At 37.3% G+C, this 27,727-nt stretch overlaps 1 protein-coding gene across 1 annotated transcript in view; it reads left to right on the forward strand.

The window, feature by feature from the left end:
* LOC142341831 (endosome/lysosome-associated apoptosis and autophagy regulator family member 2-like) overlaps positions 1-27,727 on the forward strand; it is a 250,975-nt gene that overhangs the window by 167,603 nt on the left and 55,645 nt on the right. Inside the window, exons 12-13 of the mRNA XM_075393083.1 lie at positions 217-446; positions 12,973-13,037. Coding sequence (XP_075249198.1) covers positions 217-446; positions 12,973-13,037 — 295 coding nt within the window. The remainder of the gene's footprint in view (positions 1-216; positions 447-12,972; positions 13,038-27,727) is intronic.

Below are 27,727 nucleotides of genomic sequence, written 5' to 3' on the forward strand. Positions count from 1 at the left end.
AAAGGAATGCGTATTAGCATCTCTTCGGGAACTTTTTGGGTGCTAACTTTTTCTTGCTCGATTGATTATTCACCTTGAAAATATCTACAAACTTCAAATTTTAATAAGCTACTTTACCGGGAATCTAGTGTGCTATGTCGAATTAGCGGTTTCGTATGCAAAGTTTTTCCGTCTAATTGTTTCAAAGTATGCATTTTGGACATCACCTGTTGTTAGGCATGGGCTGTCCCGAAGACTCGATTGGATGGAGTTTCTCAAATGACGCTGTAGTTAGCAACTTGGGTAATGCTGACGACACAATAGCTATGATGGAGGTGTTTGTCAAGAAGGGATTCTCCAAGATGCCCCAGCATATAATGGGCAAGATGCTGCCAGTGGGCATGGTTGAGTTCGTGTTTGAGATGAAGTGCCCTGACTCAGATGGCTGCACCCTCTTCTTCGGTCAAGTAAGATCATTCTTCATCTCACTTTTGTTTTCGTTGTGCATCTCACAAACTTTCTTTTTAGTGTTGACCGTTTGGTCAATTTAGACAATTCGGGAGAATGTTAAGATTTTTTGTTTTTATCCTGTAGTACATGTAGAAATTAAAAATGAGTTTATCGGTCTGAAATTATTAAGAACTGTATTTAAAGATAAACGTTGAGTTAACTCATTGCTGGTATTGAAACTTTCAGTTTTTAAAAAGATTGTTGAATAACTGTGTCATTTCTCAGTCGCTAATATTGTGCTCCTATTTTTATCGAATAATTTCGGAATTTTTGAATGCTGCCTTTAGTTATTGTAACGTCTGTCACTTTGTTCCTGGGTAGAAATTAAGAAAGATGTTACATGATTTCTCAATGTTAAGTTTTATTATGTTGTCAAGGACGTTAATTTGTGACTACCATTGTGACTACTTTTTGATACCATTGTTTAAAAATGTTTCCATGCTTTGCGAGACTTCTTATTTTTGAGCTATTTGTAGTTCTGTAGCTTGGTTTCTCATTGGTTTTCTTTGCAATTAAAATCAGTAATTTTCGTTGGTTATTTGCATCCTTTTGAACGACCTGTAGTGTGAATGGTTTTTACTTGTTATCTATATATTAATTCAGTGTCGACATAAAAGGCACCATGTTGAAGCTCCTAATCTTTACATGTTTTAACAGCCCCTAAACATGCTTTTCGGCAAAAAGCGACTTGTAACAGTCGAATTCGAACCGGGGTCCATGAGTTAAGAGTCAAAAGCGCAATGAGTTGAGCTAAGAAACAGATGAGCCGCGTTTTTATTAATTCAGTGTCGACATAAAAGGCACCATGTATAAGCTCCTAATCTTTACATGTTTTAACAGCCCCTGAACATGCTTTTCGGCAAAAAGCGACTGGCAACAGTCGGATTCGAACCGGTGTATGTGAGTTCAGAGTCAAAAGCGCAATGAGTTGAGCTAAGAAACAGATGAGCCGCGTATTTATCGGGATTTTTGTCCATTAACGTCGCATTCGTTTTTCTACTTTCTCCAATTCCCTCCTTTTTTCACAATTTTTTGTGCTCCATGCCTTTCTCCTGTCACTAGGTATCTTGTATCAATCTACCTATTAAAAATAATTCGAATACCTATACTTTTATGTTTAAGCTTCTAATCTTCACGTGTTTTAAGGCCTCTCAAATACACATCAAAGCGTTTTGATTCGCATGTATTTTGGAAAAGGTCAATGACCGAAAACTTGACCTTGCCAAAAAGTAAATGACCGAAAAGTTACCTATGCCGTAAAGATCAATGACTGAATACTGAATGTAAAAATGGTTCATTGTTCGAAAAGCTGCCTATGACCGAAAAGCTGTCATCTATATCTATATATAAATTCAGTGTCGACATAAAAGGCACCATGTTTAAGCTCCTAATCTTTACATGTTTTAACAGCCCCTAAACATGCTTTTCGGCAAAAAGCGACTTGTAACAGTCGAATTCGAACCGGGGTCCGTGAGTTAAGAGTCAAAAGCGCAATGAGTTGAGCTAAGAAACAGATGAGCCGCGTTTTTATTAATTCAGTGTCGACATAAAAGGCACCTTGTTTAAGCTCCTAATCTTTACAGGTTTTAGCAGCCCCTGAACATGCTTTTCGGCAAAAAGCGACTGACAACAGTCGGATTCGAACCGGAGTATGTGAGTTCAGAGTCAAAAGCGCAATGAGTTGAGCTAAGAAACAGATGAGCCGCGTATTTATCGGGATTTTTGTCCATTAACGTCGCATTCGTTTTTCTACTTTCTCCAATTCCCTCCTTTTTTCACAATTTTCTGTGCTCCATGCCTTTCTCCTGTCACTATCTATCTTGTATCAATCTACCTATTAAAAATAATTCGAATACCTATACTTTTATGTTTAAGCTTCTTATCTTCACATGTTTTAAGACCTCTCAAATACACATCAAAGCGTTTTGATTCGCATGTATTTTGAAAAAGGTCAATGACCGAAAACTTGACCATGCCAAAAAGTAAATGAACGAAAGGGTACCTATGCCGTAAAGATCAATGACTGAATACTGAATGTAAAAATGGTTTATTGTTCGAAAAGCTGCCTATGACCGAAAATCTGTCTTCTATATCTATATATTAATTCAGTGTCGACATAAAAGGCACCATGTTGAAGCTCCTAATCTTTACATGTTTTAACAGCCCCTAAACATGCTTTTCGGCAAAAAGCGACTTGTAACAGTCGAATTCGAGCCGGGGTCCGTGAGTTAAGAGTCAAAAGCGCAATGAGTTGAGCTAAGAAACAGATGAGCCGCGTTTTTATTAATTCAGTGTCGACATAAAAGGCACCATGTTTAAGCTCCTAATCTTTACATGTTTTAACAGCCCCTAAACATGCTTTTCGGCAAAAAGCGACTGGCAACAGTCGGATTCGAACCGGAGTATGTGAGTTCAGAGTCAAAAGCGCAATGAGTTGAGCTAAGAAACAGATGAGCCGCGTATTTATCGGGATTTTTTTCCATTAACGTCGCATTCGTTTTTCTACTTTCTCCAATTCCCTCCTTTTTTCACAATTTTCTGTGCTCCATGCCTTTCTCTTGTCACTATCTATCTTGTATCAATCTACCTATTAAAAATAATTCGAATACCTATACTTTTATGTTTAAGCTTCTAATCTTCACATGTTTTAAGGCCTCTCAAATACACATCAAAGCGTTTTGATTCGCATGTATTTTGAAAAAGGTCAATGACCGAAAACTTGACCTTGCCAAAAAGTAAATAACCGAAAAGTTACCTATGCCATAAAGATCAATGACTGAATACTGAATGTAAAAATGGTTTATTGTTCGAAAAGCTGCCTATGACCGAAAATCTGTCTTCTATATCTATATATTAATTCAGTGTCGACATAAAAGGCACCATGTTGAAGCTCCTAATCTTTACATGTTTTAACAGCCCCTAAACATGCTTTTCGGCAAAAAGCGACTTGTAACAGTCGAATTTGAACCGGGGTCCGTGAGTTAAGAGTCAAAAGCGCAATGAGTTGAGCTAAGAAACAGATGAGCCGCGTTTTTATTAATTCAGTGTCGACATAAAAGGCACCTTGTTTAAGCTCCTAATCGTTACAGGTTTTAGCAGCCCCTAAACATGCTTTTCGGCAAAAAGCGACTGGCAACAGTCGGATTCGAACCGGAGTATGTGAGTTCAGAGTCAAAAGCGCAATGAGTTGAGCTAAGAAACAGATGAGCCGCGTATTTATCGGGATTTTTGTCCATTAACGTCGCATTCGTTTTTCTACTTTCTCCAATTCCCTCCTTTTTTCACAATTTTCTGTGCTCCATGCCTTTCTCCTGTCACTATCTATCTTGTATCAATCTACCTATTAAAAATAATTCGAATACCTATACTTTTATGTTTAAGCTTCTAATCTTCACATGTTTTAAGGCCTCTCAAATACACATCAAAGCGTTTTGATTCGCATGTATTTTGAAAAAGGTCAATGACCGAAAACTTGACCATGCCAAAAAGTAAATGAACGAAAAGGTACCTATGCCGTAAAGATCAATGGCTGAATACTGAATGTAAAAATGTTTTATTGTTCGAAAAGCTGCCTATGACCGAAAAGCTGTCTTCTACATCTTTATATTAATTCAGTGTCGACATAAAAGGCACCATGTTGAAGCTCCTAATCTTTACATGTTTTAACAGCCCCTAAACATGCTTTTCGGCAAAAAGCGACTTGTAACAGTCGAATTCGAACCGGGGTCCGTGAGTTAAGAGTCAAAAGCGCAATGAGTTGAGCTAAGAAACAGATGAGCCGCGTTTTTATTAATTCAGTGTCGACATAAAAGGCACCATGTTTAAGCTCCTAATCTTTACATGTTTTAACAGCCCCTAAACATGCTTTTCGGCAAAAAGCGACTTGTAACAGTCGAATTCGAACCGGGGTCCGTGAGTTAAGAGTCAAAAGCGCAATGAGTTGAGCTAAGAAACAGATGAGCCGCGTTTTTATTAATTCAGTGTCGACATAAAAGGCACCATGTTGAAGCTCCTATTCTTTACATGTTTTAACAGCCCCTAAACATGCTTTTCGGCAAAAAGCGACTTGTAACAGTCGAATTCGAACCGGGGTCCGTGAGTTAAGAGTCAAAAGCGCAATGAGTTGAGCTAAGAAACAGATGAGCCGCGTTTTTATTAATTCAGTGTCGACATAAAAGGCACCATGTTTAAGCTCCTAATCTTTACATGTTTTAACAGCCCCTAAACATGCTTTTCGGCAAAAAGCGACTGGCAACAGTCGGATTCGAACCGGAGTATGTGAGTTCAGAGTCAAAAGCGCAATGAGTTGAGCTAAGAAACAGATGAGCCGCGTATTTATCGGGATTTTTGTCCATTAACGTCGCATTCGTTTTTCTACTTTCTCCAATTCCCTCCTTTTTTCATAATTTTTTGTGCTCCATGCCTTTCTCCTGTCACTATCTATCTTGTATCAATCTACATATTAAAAATTATTCGACTACCTATACCACCATATTTAAGCTCCTAATCTTCACATGTTTTAAGGCCTCTTAAATATACATCAAAGCGTTTTGATTCGCATGTATTTTGAAAAAGGTCAATGACTGAAAATTTGACCATGCCGAAAAGTAAATGACCGAAAAGTTACCTATGCCGTAAAGGTCAATGGCTGAATACTGAAGGTAAAAATGGTTCATTTTTGGAAAAGCTGCCTATGAACGAAAAGCTGTCATTGTCGGAGTAATTTATGCAATAAAGGTCAATGACTGGATAGCCGCGGATGTTTTTAATCGGAATTTTTTACGCTGAATGTTTGTGTGACCAATTGTTAAACAATCTTTTGCTTCTTTTTTCAGTTATGCTTGATCTCAGTCTCATAAAAGTTTTGAACAACTGAAGTTTAATTAACTGAATCTTTTGTTGCCAGTTTCTTTTCAAAAGTTAGGCTGTGAAAAATTTGGTTTATTTTTCTTTTTTGCTTTCGAAGGAAGGTCTTTTCTCTTCCGTTTCTTTCTTTCTTTGCTCCTTCTTTTTCTTTTTATTTTCTTCATTTGTTTTGTTTTTGGTTGTATTTCTTTTTCTCTGTCTCTTCTGCTTTTTACCTTTCCTTTCACTTTTGTCTTTCTTTTTTCCTTTCTTTATATCTCCTTTTCTTTTGCTTTTTTCTCTCTCTTTTCTGTCTTTCTGCTTTTTTTCTGCCTTTTTCTGTATTTGTCTGCGGTTCTTTTCTCTTGTTTATTCTTTCTTTTCTCCTTTTAGTTTCTTAATGGTTTTTCTCTTTTTCGTTCCTCTCTTTAGCTTGTCGTTCTTTCCTCTTTCCTTTCTATTTCTTTTCTGTCTTTCTGTACTCTTTGCTTTTCTTTTCTCTTTGTTTTCTCTTTTCTGTTGTTTTCTGCCTTTTTTCTCATCCTTTCTCTCTGTTGTTCCTGTTTAGCTTCTCTATTTATTGTCTCGCTAACTTTTCTGTCTTTCTTCTCTCTTGATTTTCTCTGTCTTTTCTGTCTTTGATTTTTCTTTTCTCTCATTTCTTTCTGATAGTATTTTCATTCTCTTTTAATTTTTTGTTTTTCTTTTCTGTCTCTCTCGTTCTCTTTTTTCTCCGTTCTTTCTGCTTTCTTCTCTTTTTTTTGCTTTCTGTCGTATTCCTTTTCCTTTGCTGTATTTCATTTCTCTCTTTTCTCTATTGCTTTTGTCTGTTTTTTTTCTGTTTTTTTTTCCTGCCTTTATTTGTTTTCATTCGTGTTCTCTTTCGTTCCTCTGTCGTTTCTTTATTTTCTCGTTCTCTTCTCTTTCCTTTCTGTTTTTCTTTTTTCTACCGCTCTTTTGTGTTTTTTCTGTCTTTCTTTTCTCTCTTGATTTCTTTTTCTTTTATCTTGCGTTTCTCTTTCCTGTCTTTCAATTCTGTCTCTTTTCTCTTTTTCTTTTAACTCTTTCCTTTCTGTTTTTTCCTTTTCTCATTTGTTTCTGCTCCCTCTTTCTCTTCTTTCTCTCCTTTCGCCTTTTTTCTCTCTTTCTCTCTCATGTTTTTCTCTCTTACTTCTCTCTTGCTTTTCTCTTTTATTGCTTTTCTGTCTTTTGTCTCTTTTCTGTCTTTCGTTTCGATTTATTTTCTCTCTTTTGTTTGTCTTTCTTTTTTCTTTTCTGTCATTTTTTTTTCTTTTCCCTCCTTTCTCTCTTGCTCTTTTTTTCGTTTGTTTTTCTTTCTCTGTTTCATTTGTCTTTTTTGACTTTTTCCTCTTTCGTCCACCCATCTTTTCTCTCTATTTTGTCTTTTTTTCGGTCATTTTTTCTCTCGTTTTATCTTGCTTTTCTCTTTTTCTCTTCCTTTCTTTTCTGTCTTTATTCTCTTTCTTTTGTCTTTTCAGTCTTTCTTTTCTCTCTTTTTCTTCTGTTCTGTGTTGCTGCCCTTTTTCTTTTTTCTGTCTTTCCTTTGTCTTCTGTCTCGTTTCGCCCTTTCGTTTCTTTCTTTTCTCATTCCTTTCTGTCTTTGTCTTTTTTCTGTTTTCTCTCCCTCCATATCTTGTTTCTTCTCTTTTTTACGCTCCTTAAAAATGCAGCCTAACGTATTACATGCGTTACACTACGACACCATGTAGAATTTTGTTATCTGTACAAGTCTTAGCGCTCCCTAATTGTAAGGGTCAGCAAAGCCGAAAAAAGTTGAACACAAAGTTGCTGGGACTTGGAGGTATTATGCTAAACCAAACACATCGGTAACGTAACGTAATACCTATGGCTGTTGAACGAGGGGCATGTGTTCCAGCCCGAGGTGGTAGAAATTAAATGAATTTTAAAACTTCTATTTTTCAAATGATCTTGTTATACTTTTGCGGGCCTGCTAGTCGGTTTCGATAATTCTGACGCCACTAGTTTTCAAAAAATTTTTTAGTTTTCTTTCAATTCCTTCGTGCACGTACATGTATATGTTTCAAAAATAGTTCAACGTAGATATGTAAAGTTGAGAATAGTTAGCTTATTATTTCTTGAAAAATTTTGGATTCTATCTCAGAACTTGTCCTGCGATGTTTTCATACTTTGTCAAGCAAAAATTTCGCTTTACCTTAGTTCACAGCTTGTTCAACATTTTGCGTAAAATCATTTTGACTTCTCTGGGCTAGTTTTACCCTTCTCTCATTCTGCTTGAAGTGTCTGAAGTCAACCGAATCGGTGTTGAAAAACAAAATTGAAATTGGAACCGGGATAAACCGTGAAGCCCATTTTTAGAATCCCGCTACTTGACTTTTGTTGTTAGAAGGCTTAGTTACCATCTCTAGCGCTTATTGGTATTGATACTAGCCCCTGTATCCCTTCATAATGATACAGGAATATGTATAACTACAAAATACACTCAAAATAGCTCTTTTTATAGTTGCGAAGCTGTAAACGGAGCTGAGCTATATTGCGGTGCTCGCGGTTTTTACAATCCAAGTTTCAGTAGATACCCAGAGCTGGCTTTAGTAATCTTTCAAATGCTTAGAGTGGTGCAGCTGCTGGGATGGCCTTAATTCAATGGTAAAAGGTCATTTTACGATTTTGAGCCCAAAATTGTGCAATTGTTCACGTTCTTTTGTCATTTTTTGAGTTTTTTTCGTTTGTCAAAGTCGATAAAGGTGGTTTGCAAGATATCATTCCTTTTTTGATCATTAATCGAGTTAGGTTTTTTGGTACTGTAAACATAAACACAAAAAATGATACTATTTCTTGCAATTTTTTCGTTTTTTTTTAATTTTTTTGGCATTTTTTGTGTCTTTTTAGCCTCAGGTGTTAGAGAACCTCCTCTAGGTTTACTTTAGTTTACTTTTTGGTTTCTAAGCGCAATGGAACGTTTTTCAACAACCTGAAGTCAAATTTTTTTATGAACCTTGCAGTTTTTAGTTTTTCTGAAGTTTTGTCTTTCAGTTTTTTTCAGCCTCAGGGACCAAAAAATGTCCTCTAGGGTCTAATAATAGGTTATTGCTTAGTTTCTATTAATGGCAATGAATTTGTTTTCAACATTTTTGTCTTTTCTTTTTTTCTTACCTTAGCGGCCAGATCACCTCCTCTGGTGTTTGATAGTATGTTACCGTATAGGTGCTAGGAGCAATTTTGAAAGCTATGAATATATTGTCATGTTCCTATTTTATCGAACTTTGAGCCAGTGGAACTTTTAATTTAAAGCTTAAATTTGGGTTGTTGGTTTATCTCGAGACAATAAAATGGTTCTGAAGATAGTAATGTCAAGATTTTTAGCATCATTTCATTAAAGTGGCAATTGTGTTTTTTCAAATTTTTTGTCCTTTTCTTAGTTTATTGATCTTTGCGAGCCAATAGTTGTTGGAGATCGGTTACTGGACTGGTTCCAAAGCCAAAAATGAGGCTCTGAATATTTAAATTTTGCAAAATTAAACATTGAATTTTTGCAATTTCAATTTTTGTCTTCAAGTGTCTCATATTCATTTTTTTTTAAAAATTTTATTTGTCTATAAATATTTCAAGGCTTGTGCGTGGGCTAATAGGTATATTTAAGTGGATCGAATTTGGCCTCCAGTGTAAAAGATTAAATTGTGTTGACATTGATTAGATTTTTGTTTAGTTTGTTCGATTATCTTGGTTTCTCAACTCTTGAGATACTTCGTTTTCGCTAGTTTTGTTCAATTGATCTGCTTGTCATGTACAATAAGTTTTGAATTCAATTTTTTGAATTGTAGTTCAGGACTTGTACTGTTATGTTTTTGTGCCCTCGTCTGACGCTTTTTTGATACATACTTGTTCACACCGTAAAGCTGAATTTTTTTAATGAGTTCTTGCTCTTACTATTTGCGCATATTTTTTCACCTACTTCACTCAATAAAATGAAGTTTGCACTTGAAAGCTTAAGTTTTATTTGTATGAGTTTAGGGTCGAATGAACTAAATACATATGTGAACTAAAGCCCCTAATAGAAAGGCTTTCGCAAAGAAAATTTCAAAATGTCTTTTTAATTTATCGCTGAATGTTTTGAAAGGCTTTTTTGAGCGGCGTTAATAACTTTTACCTTATATTTCTCTATCTGTTTTATATGACACGCGAGTCTATTTTTCTGCTAATCCGCCAATCTACCGGCTATGTTAAAAGTTTTGTACAACAATGAATTTAATCTTTTAGATCTAAACCTATAAACTAATGGCGGTCAAAGTGATTGTAGCACCTTTTCATTAAGAAACTTTGCTATTAAGTTCCTTTTCTCAGCTTCTGTACGCGAATCAAGCATTTTCAGTTGATTTTTGTTTCTTTAATGTGATTTTTAGCTTGTTTTTCCTATGGATTTCTGTTTTCTTTTGTTGTTTATAGCTAGTATGTTTCTATAGGAGTTCAAAGTCTGCAATCTGTTGGCTGTTTGCTGTGCCATTTTGATACTGTCTAAGCTGCTACTTGTTTTCTTGCAATTTAAAGAATTTGAAATGCATTGGGGCGCTGTCTTTTTACGACTCGAAGAGGAGTATTGGAGAAGTCCTTTTTTTAAATCAATTTTATTGGAGTGATTTTTGAAGCGGGAAATGAAACGCGTGAAAAAATTTGGAGTGATTTTGGTGCTGAACAAAAAATGAAAATTGGAGCGCAAAGAGAGTGTTTTTTCTTCGTACTGCTGTTTTTGAGAGAGCGAGAAATTGATGTGAAAAAATTTTCTCTAAGCGAGCGAAATTTTTTTGGTTCACATGCGGCTTTTAAAAGCAGTTTGTTTTTTTTGCAACTTTTGATGGTTATGAGGTTTGATTATGATATTGTATTAGTTTTAGGCTTGTTTTGATAGGAATTGAAGGTTTCAAGCAGTTTATTCTGAGTTTAATGCTAATTTGGAGGGTTTTGATCAGTTTTGCTGATTTTTAGACAAAATTTAATGATTTTTTGCCCGTTTTTTCGTATTAATGGTTTCAGTGGGATTTGAATAGAAGCTTGTTACTTAAGGAATTTTCAGGTACCAATTGACTAAATTTTATTGGTGTAAATCAGAAAAATTGTGAAACTTTAAACCTTTTTTCTTATTTTTTTTGCAGTTTTTCTTTTTTCTTAGTCTTAGACAAGTTTCTTAGCCTATTATGACTTGGCCATTGTTTTGCGAGCTTTCCATTGCCCTAATTGGAAAGGACTTTTTCTCGACTTTATGTTTCCTTGTACTATTAAAAAAACTCATTAAGCTTTTCTAGTTTTTTTATTCAATTTGTTTTCGAATGCCGTTTCTATTCTTCCTTAAATTTTTATAGCGCTTGTGGGGGTTCAGGGCTCACAATAGTTGTTCTAGTTGTGTAGTCAAAAGTATGAGCAATTTTCTCCTTCGAGTCTTTTCCGGATTTCTTCCGGCTATGTTTTTTTTAAGATCTGTTCACACATTTTCATGACTTTTGAAGTCAAATTGTAGTGATTTTAGTCACGCCGAAACAGGAAGTGGAGCAAAAAGCGAGTGGTTTTGCGGCGTAAAATTTTTTTGCTCTAAATTTAAAGTAGAGTGAGAAAACGCTGTTTGAACAAAATTCGCTTTCTCGCTAGTGGTTTTTTTTGTTCACATGCGGCAATTTCTCTTTGATTTTTACTGTTTTTCGATTTTTTTGGATCGGTTTTTCTAAATGGTTTTCCCAATCCATTCATAGTCCGTTCTAGGTCTAGTTTTCTGTTTAGTGAATGAAAATTCTTTGAATTGTACGTCAGTTCTTGTCCTGCTATGTTTTTCTGTTATTATTATGGTTTGTGACCTTGTGCAATCTTTTTAAGCTTTTTTTAAAATTCCCAGTGTTGTTGTTTTTCTCGAACTTTGATATTTTTCATTGGCAACAATGAAATCTTTATTTATTGTCCAAATTTGCATAGACATACCATAAGTATAGATATTATATAGATTTACATATTTCTTTGTTAATAATGTACTGGTTCATAGATATACTATCAATAATTTTTCTATGAACGGGCTTATTAGTACGACAGGCTTCCTTTTTGAACTGTCAAATTTTCATTTTGTGCCAACACAACATTAGATTAATTACTTAGATTCTATCAATCATTGCTATGCATCTTGCAAATATTTTGGCTTGTTTGTTGTGATTGGTGTTGTGATTAAATGACTTTCCAGGCTAAAGATGTTCATTCCCATCACAAAGTTGGAAAACTGGTCGGTAGTATTGTTTTTATACCTTCTTTACCTTACCTTAATTGCATGCCTGGAGCTGTTGTTGGACGATTCATTATTTTCATTTCCTGATATTGCTTAGCAATGCATAGACATACTGTTGGGGGTTCTTAACATACCATTAAGACGGTGCTAAGAACATTGGCCGATGGACGTATAGCCGACAAGAAAAATGGGACATTTGGCCGACGTTTAATTCGATTGGTCTACAAATCGGATTGGTCAAAATGTCACTAGTTCCTCAAGCCATTGCAATTGATGTGCAGTCGGGTGGTGGACATAAATTCTTATTTTTTGGTTGTCGGCTGACTCCACTACCGGCCAATTGGGCGATCTTGTAAGGCATTCCACTGACCATAGTAGTGAAAATATTGAAATAGTTCTACTAGTAGTAGCAATTCAGTGGAAGAAATGGTTTTGGTGGTGGTGGGTCTTCGTCCTATCTTATCTCCCCATGGTAAGGAAATCGCCCTCTGATGTTCCTGAGCTACTCCCTGCTTTCACTCTCTGGGGAAAGTTTATTTTTCAAGACCTCAATTATCGTGAATAATTGATCACCAATTTTAACTGACAATATAACTGGAGGTACACGTACTGTATCATTTTACACGTATATGGCCGACAAAATGCAATATGTAAACTTTTTAAGCTGTTTGTGTCGTATTTCCTTAATTTTTACAGCAGAATATATTAAAGAGAGCTCATGCATTGTCAGAATTGGCACCGAAATAAATAAAAGGACATAATTGTATGCCTTGGTCGATACGTGCCGCAGCCATTAGTCCTGTGATCAATGAGGCGTATTGAGTTAAGCAATTTACACAGAGATACGGTATAAAAACAACAGCTGAATTGTGAAGTTTGCAGCGAGTTTTTGTACATGTGTGTAAATTTCTAGTGTACATATTTTTGGAGATATGCAAATGAGTTGATGTAATAATGGCGAGAAGTACTCAACTTTTCACTTTATTATCTAGACCTCACACTTGTAAATAGTTGTTGCTGGTGTTGATGTTTATGGCACATGTTTTCATGCATAAAGAAAAAGTATGGTCACAATAAACGAGCGTGAGAAATCTATCTATCTATTCATATGTATGGCTTCTTCAAGCTCCAATTTTCCCGTCAGCTGAATGGAACGAAATGTATTATAAAGCAAAAAATCATGCGCGTGTACTATTTCAACATAGCTGCATAATTTTGTGCATGATAAACTGTTGATTGTTTTGGGGAAGTGGGTTGTTTTTGTTTACGTGCTAATTGGCTATGGTGCGGCGTGGCTTATATCTGGTGGTAATAGTTTAACTATTGCGTGGTATATTGCTTGACTAGTAATGCACTATTGATGTGTTATCTTTTGTTTTCAGGACGACGGAGAGGATTTTGTGACAGTGAATGTGTGGGAAGGATCCACTGCCAAAACTGTGTACAAGTAAGCTGCCCTTAATTAATGCATTTTATTATCACTTGGTATCCGCCATTAATGTGTCAAACAAAGTTTGCTGTAAATATTTGTCGGTCCTGTTGGTCTTTATGCAATTTTTTTGCTTGATCCATGTTTTGCCTTTTTTGAGTTTTTGTCTTGAGAAAGGGGATAAACTTGTAACACAAGGGAATTACGTCGATGCGCAATTTTTTAATGCTGAATTTGTTAACCGCTGAATATGTTCTCATAATGTCTGAACAAAGGAATGCAAGTTTTTGCTCTAATAATGATTAATCGCTCTCGATTTAAGCCTGAAGCAATCATGTCGGTATTTAATAGCCGCCCTCATCTTCTCAGCCGGCTATTATGGCGCTCCTATTTTTTTCACTTCATCGAACTTTTTTTCGCTTTACCCATTTTGCCGCTTTTTCGACATTTTGCGTGAAATCTTTTTGACTTCTCTAGGCTAGTTTCACTCTTCTGTAATTCTGCTCATAGCCTTTTTAAACCGCAGCTGCTCAGCAAAGCGATTCAAAATGAAGAGAGTCCGTATAAAACAATTAAAGTCAGAAATAGAAACGGGATAAACCCATAAAGCCCATTTTTAGATGCCCGGTACTTGAACTTTGTTCTCATAAGTTTTAGTTACTATCTATAATGCTTATTGTTATTGATACTAGGCCCTGTAGTCTCTAACTGAGAGACAGGAGTATGTTCAATTACGAAATGACATCAAAATAAATCGCACTTAAAAATGTTTTTGTACAAATATCAATTTTTGTTGATATTTTCTTTTCTTTCAATCCCAATAGAGTTAATGGAATCAACGGCGGCTATTTTCCGGCAGTCTGCCGATTATGTTTTGTTCATATAGCGTATTTGAGAGAGCGACAAAATTAGATGTGAAAAAATTTTTGCTAAGCTAGCAAAATATTTTGATCACGCGCGGCTTTTTCGAAGCGGTTTTTAGTTTAAACTTTACTTTTTTAAGTAAAGCTGGGTGCTAAAATGAAAACATTGCAGCATAGCTACTAACGGACTGATAGCCGAGTGGGCATGCCTCTAGGAGGGACTGGAAGGTCCATGGTTCGAATCCCGTTGTGGTCAACTGTTTTTCCACCCGCCTGTCGTTCGATGTTTTTGCACTCGCTTGAGTGATTTGACCTTTCCAGCAATTTTTTCACTCTTAACGTCTTGATTTTACGTGATCGAAATTCTCTCATTCAAACTTTAAGCCCTTAACGTAATATGTGGTAGTTTGCTGCTGAATTTGCGCCAAAATTGTTTCCAATCAATTTCAAACGAGGGCATTAAGTCGCTGAGCAGTTCTCTTTGAAGAGGCATAATTTATGGTGTGAAGTGTGGTTCTCACAAGCTTTTATTTAGGTTTTTTAAAATTAGTTTTACCTTTCTATCACGTTTTTTGTTTTTAAATTAGTCACGACTTTCACGTTTTATTTTTGACTTCCGTCACTCAGTTTCAACTGAATGAGGTTTAGAATTTATTCGGAAAATTTACGCAAATACGTTTAAGGTCAAATAGCGAAATCAGAAGATTTGAGATAAATACAATGTCGGTAGACCGAGTTTCTTGTTTCAGCGAGCGGATACGGGTTCCAGCCTAAAAATCCCCAAATCTAATCGACTAGGAAAAACAGAATCTTGGAATGCAACTATATTATTATCCAGTTTTTTAGTCTCTCTCTCATATTATTTATTCTCTTTCCAGCACTTTTAGAAATAATTATACTGCATTCTGATTGGTTAAAAAATATACTACTTTATATCAATTTAAATACATATCAATTATGAATTTTATAAGCATCAAAGGAGAATTAGGATTCGGCGAATCAGAGATTCGTCATACTGGCCAGCTTTTTTTCCTTTTAGCACGGCGATTTTATTGTGAAACAGATATTGCTAAATCAGAAAGCATCTTTCAGCTGTGAATAATTTAGTATGGTTGCAGCTCCTTTTCTTACAAAATGAAAACAAATTTTTTGTCTTTTTTTCCACTTATATGTTTTCTGTATTTTTTTGATATTTTTCTGCCTTTTCGGGCACCCAATACAAGTTAAATGAATTGAAATCTGTTTAGATACAGAACAATGAAACATAATGCACAAGATATTTACATTAGAACAACTCTATATTGGCAACACTGCTATAATCAACAAGCAAGTATAAAATTGCTGAGAGCATCTATCCATAAAGTAGCGGATGTTTAATACTTGTGCTGCACATAAAAGTTTATGAAGATAACGTAATCAGTTTATGCTATGCTACTGCGTAACAATGGTTACCTCGCACAAATTTTGCTTTTACAAATGAATTGTTTTTCTTTTAAGCCACGAGTTTTCCAAAACCCAACACACAGCCATACAAAATTTACATGTGAGCGTTTTTATAAAATTTTAAATCATGCGGGTGGTGCACTCGCCTCTGTTGGAGTACACTTCAGTTCGCTCGGGCAGAGCTGGTGGAATTGTGGGGTAGAATGATCTTGGAGGAGCTTCTGGTGCTGCGCTTAGCAATGGTTGAGCGTAAATGTGTTCTGGTGGTTCAAATCTGATGATACTACTCTCGTGAATTGGGACTACTATCGAACATTTGTGAATAATGTGCTCGGGGTGTTGCTGTAAATAACGGTAGTCCTCGGTACTGACTGCTGAGACTGGCTTAGTTTTTATTCGTTTTTCCCCGACTTTCAGTCTAAATGGAAAACGCCTGTTAACTTTAATGAAACGATGTTGTAAGTATACATAGCCGAAATGAAGCAACTGAGATATGCAGAATGAGGTAACACCGAGTCCAATCGAAGTCTTCCAATCAATAAAGGAAGAGAAACGGTCGTTAAGATGTGGCTTGAGTTCCCTCATTTTAAAAACGATTGGTTTCGCAAGCTCGTCTAATTTTTGCTGATTTCGTCTGTAATTCGTTGGGATTTTTGCCAGGTTCAGCTGAAACTCTTCTAACAAAGTTTCCTGGGCCTGACCCAAGTCATTACTGTTGGGGAGCTCTGGCAACGGCGGCAATTGCTGAAATAACTTGCCCAATGGTGGTGATAGCTCGATATTGAGCCTTACTGCACCTGTCGTTTTACAGGAGGCGAAATCCGGTTTGATGAAAATGTTGTTTCCTTCGAGTTCATTTCCACATTTTAATGTTATTACGCACGCACTGCATCCCTGGTGGTGTTTAACATCAGCCAAGCCTGTTGAGTTGGAAGGCCTCTCCGTCATCAGGAAATCTGGATTTGCACTTGTGATTAGCCAGCGCCCATATCCAAGATTTTCGGCCTTCTCCTTTCGAGGCAATTTGATGCTTTTCACCCTACAGTTTTCCAAGGCTTCGTACTCGTCTTGAAAGAGAAGGGGGGTAGCAATGCATGAATCCTTATTTTTTTGCAAAGAGAAACCATTTTGGCAGACGCTGTAGCTAACTGATCCAATACAGTTCTCAAGATCTCTCGGAGTCAGTATCGCAGCGAAGTGACGGTTCTCAGTAACTGCAATATATTCGCTCTCAATTCCCCAGCGTATGGCGTGGCTGCCATTTGTGGGCATTGGAATCGTTTTCGCATTGTAAACATTCAGCACTGTAGATTTTGTCGCCATAGGTATCGCTAACGTAAAAATGATCCCGATTTCATTACTCATTACGCTTTTAAGCAGCGGAATTTCGTAATATGATAAAACTTTAGAAATCGGTATAGCCAACGAGAGCATATCCGTGGAGTGCAATTGTTGTCTTCCGATGGCTTCAAGAACTTCGGTAAGCTGTTCTTTTGGGAAGAGTGCCATTGGGAGAAATCCGTTCGCCATATGACCCAAGTTCTGGAACAGGTTTGACTGAAATGTGTACAATGCTACGCGAAAACTCTTCGCAATAGTGTATAGTGTGCTCAAAATGCCTTGTAGAGATACTAAGTTGTGGTTCAGCGACGTTCTCGTATAGAAGTACTGATGGCAGTTTCTATATTTGTGGATATTTGCATTGAAAATTTTCATTTGCTCTTCTATTTGCTTGTTATTATCGTTCTGAATATTCGTAATCTCATCTTGTTGTCGTCGCAGATGTGTCAGCGTCGAAGCTAACACGAATAGTCTTTGATTGTTTCTATCTTGGACTTGCGACCAACGCTTCTGCATTTTATTCACGTGGTCGACCGTTTGTAGAAGGGCTTGTTTGTTCAGATTACTGTCTCCTGCAGAGCATGAACCCAGGATTGATGTCAGCGCACATGACAAGGTTGAGCCACTACTAGGTCCGAGGCCGAACAGACCTGCCCCTGCAGCGAACGTAATTGGCGCTACTCGTGTTGCCCTGTCAAATGAAGTACGTTTTGTATCTGCTGGGGTTAAAAGTGTTTGCTCGGACTTGATGTGCGCTGATAAGTCCCTCTTTGCCAGTTGCAGCTCGTATCGGGTTTGTTTGAGTGTCCACTCAATTGTCAGGTTGCTTTTGCTCATTCTTGCGAAATTGAGTTGACATAAATTTGTATCAACTTTCCACAGGTCGTCAAGTGTGGCGGCGAATTTATCCAGGTAGTTTTGCAACGAAGCATTAAGAGAAGGAAACGGCAGAACAAACTCCGCGTTGATATAGCGCTCCGCTAGGAGAATTTTCCTGTCAAAGTTGAATAGGATTCCTCTTTGGGAGTCTCTAAGTGCAGCGATGCTGGTCACCAGGTGCGTAAAGGCAATGAGTTTCATCGTTTTGGTTTTTTTTTCCAATTCGCAGAGGTCGGAAAGTGGAGGACTGTGTGGGGTTATAGTATTTATAATCGCTCCATCAATATGTGATTTCTGTTGAAATTACTGGCTGGATTGTTGAAAGTAACATTCACAGTTTTTGTACTATTGTTAAACCTCCGGAATGTTGGGTAGAGTTCATCCGTTATATGTACAAAATATTCTCTCGAGCGGTCACCAAAATTACCTGTTATGGCTGCACCAGATGGGACCAGTTGGACTCGTGACAATGCTCCAACTCGATCATTTATTTCTAGGCGCATTTTTCTTTTAACGGAGGTGCATGTAGGGAGGCATAGACATCGAGTCAATTTGTAACGTTTCCCTAGAACGGTCTAGTAAATCTTTGATGTAATTGAAGCTGTATTTGTGTGTCCAGAAAATAAGAATGCTGGGCTCGAAATCCTTTTCGAGGTTAATCAAAATGAAATTCTTTGAATCCGGGTAGAAAAAATGTTTAATCTCATAAATCTCGCTTTCGAATTTAAGTTTAAGTTGAAAAAGTTCTGCGTTTTGCATCGTTAATCGGGTTGCTGAGAAATAAGGGTTGCTGGAAAATAAGGAATGCTTCAAGCTAATAATAATCAATTTCGCTTTTTCTTTGTGCTTTTGCGTGTGAAAGAATTTTGAAATCAAAGTTCTGATGAAAAATAACAAATAAGCAATCGTTTATTTACTCGAATTTATTTTTGTCTGTTTAGTAGAGTACTCAAACTTCTCAATCGAATTTTTGTGTAGGAATAAGCGTGCTGTTGCGTATTCAGGGGATTCAGTCGGGGCACAAACTTCAGATTGTTTATATTGTTTTTTCTAAATCCGCTGAAGCGGAAAGTATGGCAGGTGTTCGTAATTACCAGCGCTAGGTAAAATTTCCAAGTTTTGCAATGGTTGTTCATGTGTTGTCGCAAAGGTATCGTGGTTCGCTTTGTTTACGGTTGCTGACGTAGATGCAGGTGTAACAACGTAAACAAAAGAATTTTGTTTTATTTGGTAGCACCTGCCTATGTACTTAAGCTTATTATTGGAATTCTCGACCTCACAAACGTTCCGCTTTAGTTATTAAAAAAGGATTAAATTGCAGCAGGTGGTGCCGTATTTTGTTGGTTGCTGGGACAAACAATGACGTGGAAGAAATCACGCGGTTTAAAAATGGGTTGTTTTGACAACAGTTGATATCATATTAGAAAGTACGTCACGGAGCATGAAAAATGAAGTATTTTGGGGAAATTTATTTGAAAACCAGCTATTAAAGAATAAGAGGTCACATTATTCTTTGATATGGTATTTCCAGCAAATCAAGATGTGTTTGCCAAATTTGATACTGGACTTTAGAATTAAAATTTGGTCAAGACTTTCAAGGGAAAGTAACAGTACGAATCGTTCCTCAAAGTCGGGTGTAACTATTAAGATGTAAAATAAAAGATCCTCGGAATAGAAAGATGTTAAGATTTGAAGTGAATTCTGTTCAGTAAAGGCCAAAACAAATTTATTCGCATGAAATTGTGTAAAAAAGGGTAATTCTGAGCAAAGAGATATCATAAAGTCCACGTACTGATCGTTCATAATGATGTCTCTAAACACAGAAGTAGTTTTTTTGTTTTCTTTTAAATGTTTCCTTCCGTTTTTGTTCCCCTGCCTTTTTCGCTTGTTTTCAGTTTTTTTTGCTTTTTCTTTTTTCTTTTTTTTCTCTGGCCGGTGTTGCCACCGTTGCATCGCAACGGTGTTGTTGTTGAGGACTGTGTGGTGCCAGTTAGGATCGTACCGGACGCCTAGCCGGTTTGCTTTCTAAGTATAAGCAATAGGGGTTAATTTATGACCAAATTTTTTTTGAGGTCAAAAAACTTAGCAATTTCCAAGTGGACTAACCGAGTGCATTTACAGATTGAAAATGGAAAACTGTAATGAAATTGTGAAAGATGATGGTATTCAAATGTTTTGTTGCAAAGATGCTACTTATTTCATGGAAAAGGGGGTCTTTTTATCGCAAGTTCCTGGACGTGCAACTGAGTGTCCAGTTCTAGAAGTAGAAAATTTAGTTGTGAAAGGCAGCAGCCAGCAGTGTGATCTGTGGTTCGGGCTGTTCATTGAGCTTGCTGTTTGTAATGTCTGTGTGTTTACTATTGTTTTGTACAAGAAGGCGAAGAAGTGTTGGAATCAATTGAAAGCTCCAAAGGAATAAGCTTAGAAATGCTTTAAAATACTGTTTTGTTGCCTTTTAGCAAAGCAACTTTGGTTACTGTGACTGACTCTTTGTGACTTGTTTTTTATTTAGAGTGGCTTAAATTTTACTCTTTACTTGTACTCTACTTGAATTTTCTCTTTGTTTTAGTACAACTTGTCAATTGAATTCGGGCTTTCCTTTTTTATTGAGTGAATTTGAGTTAACTAATTAAACGTTGCGCTTTTGTTATATATCTTCAAACGAACTGAAGACAATTTTGAATTATTTCAGATTGTATGGTTTACACAATAAGGTACCGCATGGTCTTTTGGTAACAGGCGGACAATCAACAGAAAGTGTAGCAATTTCTACAAGAGCAGGTGAGTAAAGAAAAAATAAAATACGTTTTTATCAAAGACAAATGCTGTGTTCAGTTTGGGAAGGGACTCTGTTTTATGTCGGAAGTTCAATTGGATTTAAATGTTTTATTGTAGTTAAGGTGTTCATTGGCGATTACAAAAATAACAATTATTTCAGTTTTCGGGCAAAAAGAAATGATTTAAATCAAATTTGGGTGTTGACTTTATTATTATAATATGTTTTTTTTTAAATTAAATTACAATTTGTTTGCAAAAAATCCGTTTTATGTATTGTATATTTAGTAATAGAATTCAATCTCTACATGAATATAATGAGCCAGCTAGAGCACAGAAATCTGAAGAACCGCGAAGCGCTTGATTCAAGCTCACTGCGTAAAATTTTCTTAGGACGTCTCAGAAAGTTTAAATTAATAAACGGTGCACTACATTACGAAAACGCTCTGGTTCCTCTGAATTCGGAGTTTGAGCGTGCAATTGAAGAGTTGCACGAGCCGGGTGATGGAAGTCATTGTACTTCCATGAAAGCGCTTATGAATGCGCTCCGGAGAAGCGGCGTCAGGCTGCTCAGAGCTTGGGGTGGTCTTGTAATTGCGGTTGAAAGGTAAAACACACGTAGGAGTAATCTCGTTTTAGATTTTCTGAAATTAATTTTCTTTTGTAGCTATATACATCACTGTGTACCCTGTTTTCTGGCGAAGAACCAGAATTACAGGCCCAAGTGTACGGGTATACCAGTTCAGTTGCGGAAAGATCTCTGCAAGTCTTTGGGCTACCAGTTCTGGCGCTGCTCTGTAGAAGAGCAGAGATATCGTGTCACACTGGGAGTGCCAGAACGGCAGAATATCAGATTGAAGAATGCAGAAGGAAAGGGGGAGTGTCTAGTCTCATCCCTCTTCTTTCATTTGACTGGTTATAAATCAAGTAAAGTAGTTTTCTATGTACAGTTTGCTTCCCTCACTTAGTTCATAACTCATTTAAATAATTTGAAAACTGACAAATTCCAAAAGTACTGCCTTCAGACAATGAAGCAGAGCGTCAATGCTTTTCTCGTTCACGAGGAAATGAAAGGCAGGATATATGGACTGACTGAGCAATGGGTAAAAACAGTTGCCTTAGTGTACTACTAAATCTAATTTCTGAAGATGTTCTCACATGATTACTGCATTGCTTAGTATTTGGGCGCTGCCATCGCTCTTGGGGTAGACGTAATTGTCTACTGGCAGTATCCTGAAGGTGGAGCTTGGGTGCACTATCCGCACAAGGAAGGTTCAAAATATGGACCTGCCTTCGTTCTGCACGTTGTGTGGCAGAAATTAAAGAATCGGATTGCCCAGCATTGTGAGCCGCTGCTTGAACTGCCTCTTGATGGGTTAGCAGCTATTCTGAAAGGCTGAATTGTTTCAACTAGAAAAATTATAAGTATTTTTGTCGCTAAAGTTGATTAACACTTACTCTTGTTCAGAGATGACGCAACGTATCTGGGTCCAGGATGCTTAATGGAGTGCGAGGAGCCTCTAAGGAAGGTTCAACGGCGGAAGTGATGCCAAAGACTGGAAAAGTTATGGTGAAATAGCCATCTTTTTGTTGTTTTTCACCATATTTCGTTAAGGAATGTTACATTTTCAGTATGATTCTCAGTATAAAACATACTTAATGTCAATTATTTCGATAGGAAAACATAAAGTAACAACCGTATGACGGTCTAAAGGCCTGGCGATTGAGCTTCAACCTAGTGTTGAAGATGGAACTTGGTTTGATTGGTCAGAAACTTACAGGTAGTAGTGGGGGAATCGAAGTGTCGCACAGAAAGTATACCAAAAAAAAGTTGGTGCAAATTTCAAACTAATTGCTTCTGCAGTTAGTACTAGTAAATGTAGTATCCATTTGTCAAATCCAGGTTCTTCGGTTAAGTGGTTGAGGAGTTATACCGATTTTCGTAATGGCGTTCGGGTGTCACAGACGGAGGTATGTGTGGTGAAAAGGAGATTGTAGAACTCTCACCTTCGTCTGCAAATGAAAGGTCCAACGCAATTGGTTCATTTTTCTAAATTTTGCTTTTTCGTACTGGCGTCTAAGGGTCGACATAGTAAGGTAGTTTTGCAGTCGTTTTTGCTAGACCTGGGGTTGTATTTGCACGGCAAAACTTTAATTTTTTCTTAATATATGTGCTGTTTTATTGATGTTGTTTTGTGGCAATTTTTTTTCTATGTCCCTTCTTAGTAAATTTTCAGACTTTTGGTCTTCGATAGCTGGTCTAAGGTTTCAATAAACGGTTGTCTTGCTCTGAATTGACTTTTAAGCTACTTCAAGCTTACATGAGGAACCTTTAAATTTCTATTTGGATTTATTTCAGTTGATTTTATGACGATTTTTTTCTCTGTTTTTTTTCATGTTTGCCTTGAGTGTTTAAGTTCAATAATACTTTCACTACGCAAATCTCAAGCAGTGCTGCTTGTATGAGAGAACAGTGAACATTGGTTGACAGATTTCAGTGAGGTAGTTGTAATAACCTTAGATCTAATGCTTAAAATAATGGTCTTGACTCCTGTTTCGAGTTATTAGTAAAGCATTATCAGCGTGTTCTGGCAGATAGTCTTGTTTAAATTCAATAGTTTCAATAGATTGTTGTTCAGCAGCTAGGAGTGATCAGTTTCGTGCGTTCTTGAACAGTTTAAGCATGCATGAGTGTCAATCATAGGTTATTTTTTTGTTGAAACATTTAATTATATTTGAGTTAGATTTTTAAAGCATTCCGGAATGTTCGTTTGCGAAGGTTTAAAATAATCTTGCTCAAAGCATTAACCTTGCAGACCTGTGTTACGAGGTACAAATTTTAATGTGTTTGTCAAGTGTAGATCTGAAAGCATTGAGCAGGTCGGAATGATGTCCAGGTAAAAAAAGAGACCCGAATATCTACAGTAGTGACCCTGTACGTTCAGTAATATTTTTGCTGAAGCAGTGCACGGTTTTTTTACGACGGTATCCCTGATACCATTTGTCTGCAGAAGGTAACCTGTGCTTCAGTTGCTGGTAAATTCATCTGATTTGTTGCTTTACTATTCTCGGTCAGGTGTCCTAGGACCCAAAGTTAAGAAAGTTTCAACCTCACCGTCGCTATTCTGTTGTCTCACAACTTGCATTTCTAGGTTATTCCAGTTTGTGCTTAATCTATGTCTTCGACGTAACGTGTTGGCCGTCGGTGTAGTCATATCTGATCTCTCTGCGTCAGTTGTTTGTCGATTCTGCTGTTCTCGTCGTGTAGGGAGAGGAGTAGAGTGACTCAGATATCCAGCATTGGGCGTTGGTTGCGCAGTAATTGTTCGTATGGGTGTACTGATTTCCACTTCATCTGACGAGGGTTGAGCGATCTGCTGCGTTTGCATTAGTAGGTAGTTATGTAATTGTGGAAAAAATGCAGTGTCCAGTACTTCATCATCGTGTGGCTCAGGTATGTGTGGTGAAAAGGAGATTGTAGAACTCTCACCTTCGTCTGCAAATGAAAGGTCCAACGCAATTGGTTCATCATCAATAAACAGGTTGCTGGTCTTGTCAGATTCTCTAAGTTCATCCATGTCATTATCTGTAGTGAAAACTGTCGTTCTATCTAAAGAACCTGTTTCAACGTCACTTCGGTCTTCTTGATTTTGTAAGCATGCGTCATAACTGCTATCGTTGGTCTCCATTCCGATATCACTATTTTCTACATCGCTTTCGTCGCGTTCTTCCTCGTTTGGGACAAAGTAGAATTCAATTCGGCTTTCTGCTTCCTTGGTTTCACTTTTCAATGAAATTGTTTGTAAAGGTCTTGCGTTTAGCTGTTCTGAGCATTGTGTTCGGACGGCGGTCATTCGATCACCTTTTCTGAAATTGTATCGCGAATGGATGCGTTCTTTCTGTCGGCTACATGCTGCTTCAATGTGAGGGGGCACTTCTATATAGTCGGCGGAGTGTCCAACTTGAGTTGGCGTAGGTAATGTGTGCCCCACAACGGTGAATGCTTCGTCATCCTCGTTCATTGGTCGTTCAATGGATTGGATTTCAGGTAGAGGTATCGTTACGGTGGTATTGTTACTCTCGTTGATTGAAACTTTTGGGTGATGGGTTTTGATATTTTCATTTTGGTCGTTGTCTAACATTTTTTCAAGAATTTCGTCAAATAACATCGGTTCCTGTTGTGTTTCGTCAATGGTTGGATCTTGAACAAATTCGGCTGGATCTATGCTTTCCAAGTCTTGAACGTCGTACTTTGGTTTGATGGGTCGTAATCGAATGCGGTGTACACATTGTGTGAATTTGGTGTTAGTTTTTCTCACGATGTAATTATTGTTTGTAACTCTCACTTCAACGCGGTACAATGGTAGCCACTTTGTTTTTTTGCTTTTCAAAGCTCTGGTTGGGCTTTGTAATTTTTGGGTCAAGTAGCAGACAATATGAATGAACCTCTAATGGAGTTGCTGCACATTTTCTATCGTAGTACGCTTTATATTTCTGATAAGATCTCACAACGTTTTCGCGTGCTGAGCTGAAAAGTTCAGACATTTTTGAGTGGAGTGTGGTTATATAGTGGTAATTGTTTGATGGTAAGCTCTTGGTTGAAGTTTGGAATCGTAGGTCGATTGGTGTAATGGGATCTCGTCCATGAAAGAGAAGAGATGGTGTACACTGAATAGCAGAGTGATGTGACGTGTTATGCACAAAACAACCTATGTGAACATATTTGTTCCAGTCAGACGACCATTCATTTTCATTGACTTTGAGTACCCTTTTTAAGGCTGCATGGCTTCGTTCTAGTAATCCAATAGTTTGAGCGTGTTTCAAAGTTGCGTGTTTGAGTCTTACTTGGAGTAGTTGTACTAATTCTGCCAATAGATTGCTCGTAAAAGCTGTCCCCAGATCAGAAAGAATGACTTTGGGAAAATAGGAATGTCGCATGAATATTGAGAGTAAAGCTTTTGCAGTAGTTTCTGCCCCTTGGTTAGTCATTGGTATAGCAAATAGGTATCGACTGAAGACGTCGATTGCAGTTAATATATATTTAAAGTTGTGAGAAGTGGGCAACTGTCCCACAATGTCGATTTGTAACATGTCCGAGGGAAAATTTTGTTCAGATGCAACTGGTTGCAGTGGTGGAGTAATTGTTTTGATCTTCACTGACTTTGCCTGTAAGCATGTTAAACAGTTTTCAATGTAGTCAACAATAAATTCATGATAGCCTGGAAAGTAAAATTTGAGTCGAAAATCCTGAAGAGTTTTTGCAATTCCGTTGTGGCTTCTAAATTTTGTATTGTGTGAGCGGAAGATAATTTCCTGTTGTAAGTGTTTTGGAACACAAATTTGAAGAATAAAGCTGGCACCTGTTTGATCAAAAAATTTTCTGTAAAGTACATTATTCTGAAGCACAACTCTTGGTAACTGCTTAATGTGTACTTCTTTGTATCTTCGTTTGAGTGTAGAGTATTGATTGGGGCCTCATTAAGAAGCCATCTCTTAACGAGGTAAATTGTTTCATCTGTGTTCTGCTCCTGGGATATGTTTAGCGGAGCCAGTCTGTCCGACAAGTCAATGGTATCTAAAGGATTTGATTGTGCTAAGGCGCTAAGTTGAGTGGTGTAATAGAATTTGGTTAGACTTGTGAGTTCATGCGAGTTGTGTTCGTCGAGCTCCGTAAATGAGTACAGGTTTTGATATTCGTCTTCTAGATAATCGGTTTCTTCCTGTTGCGCGTCCACTTCTGGTGTCTGTGCTTTAAGTTCCACACATACATCCGTAGTTGGTATTCAATCTCGGAGGAGTAATGTGATTTTTTCCGAATTTTCAATCGGCAATCGTGATAGGTAATCCGCAGCTAAGTTCGCTCTCCCAGGTATGTGACCAAGTACAAATCGGAATGACAAAACATGGTCTACGGCGTTCCATAAGGATGCTGGAACTTTTTTTGCTTGGAAGAATCTAGTCAGGCTTTTGTTGTCTGTGAGAATAAGTAAAGGTTTATCTGCTCCCCAAACAAGATGAGCAAAATTGTCCAATGCAAAATGTACTGCTAGGAATTCTTTTGCGTAAATTGACAGTTTCAGTTGTGCGGGTTGAAAGACTCTAGATCCAAAACAAACTGGAGCATACTGTTTCGTCTCATTTTTTTGGGTTATCGTGTAGTCTTCGACCATCAAAACATATCCTGCAGCGTAGAATGAAGCATCTGCCAGGATTACATACTCTAGACCTTTCTTTGGTAAACGGAGACTACTCTCGCAGATTGTTTTGAGTTCTTTTTTCATCTGTTCTATTGTTGAGATGTGGTCACAATTGATTACAAATTCAGTGTCACTTTTAAGTAATTGGTAAAATGGTAGGAGCTTCTCAGCTAGTCTAGGTATGAACGCTTTGTAGAATTGACAAAATCCAATAAATCTCCTTACTTGTTTCAATGTACGCGGTGGTTTTAGGGAATGAAGAAACTTGTCTATTTTTTCAGTGATTGGCGCCATTCCGCTAGATGTGATTTTGCTTCCGAGAAAAGTAACAGAACCCTTACCGAATTCACATTTCTGTGGTGAAAGTTTAAGTCCACTCTTGCGTATGCATTCGAAAATTTCTTTGAGGTTTGCTATCATTTCTTTGGCATCTGTTGCCGCAGTTCCAACATCATCGACATATTGGAAACATTTGTCATTAAGGATGCATTTGTCTAATTGTTGCCGCATGAACGATGAGAATGCAATTACTGCTCTACTGAGGCCTTGTGCTAGTCGCGTAAATGCGTAAGTTCGAGAGGCAAAATTAAATGCCAGCATTTGAATGGACTGTGGATCTGCCATTTGCAGAACAAAGTACGCTTGCGAGCAATCTAATTTGCAGAAATACTTTTTCCCTGCTAGATGGGCACCAGCGTCTGAAAGGGTTGAAATGGGTAAATTATTGGCGTCGTAATCGTGCCTAATTAAGTGATTGATTTTTCTTAGGTCTATAAGAAGACGTAATTTGCCTGATGGTTTCCTCTGAGCAAAAATTGTTGACGAATATTTTGAAAATGGAAGAGTTTTTATGATGCGTAGTATTGAAGGAGAGCCAATTCTATTTGTAGCTCATCTCTAATATGAATTGGAGTTGGTGGGCTTTGAGTGTATACTGGTCTTTCGTGTTCTGGAGTGAGCTTCACTTTGAAAACGTCATTTCGACCGACATCGAGACGATGCCTGGCAAAAATGTCATGGTACTCTACAAGAACTTCAAGCTGAGTCTTTTCCTCTATTGTTAGTAAAGTTGATTCCCACAAAAATTGTTTTAAGAATTCTACTCTATCTTCTTTAGATGAGAAAGGGTTCAGCTTCTCCTTCTCTCTGAATTCTTGAAGTTGAAGAAAAATGGTTTTTTCTATTCCATTTAACTCATCTGGGCGTTCAC

Source organism: Convolutriloba macropyga, chromosome 6, assembly GCF_964194025.1.
Source record: "Convolutriloba macropyga chromosome 6, txConMacr16.3, whole genome shotgun sequence".
NCBI lineage: Eukaryota > Metazoa > Xenacoelomorpha > Acoela > Convolutidae > Convolutriloba > Convolutriloba macropyga.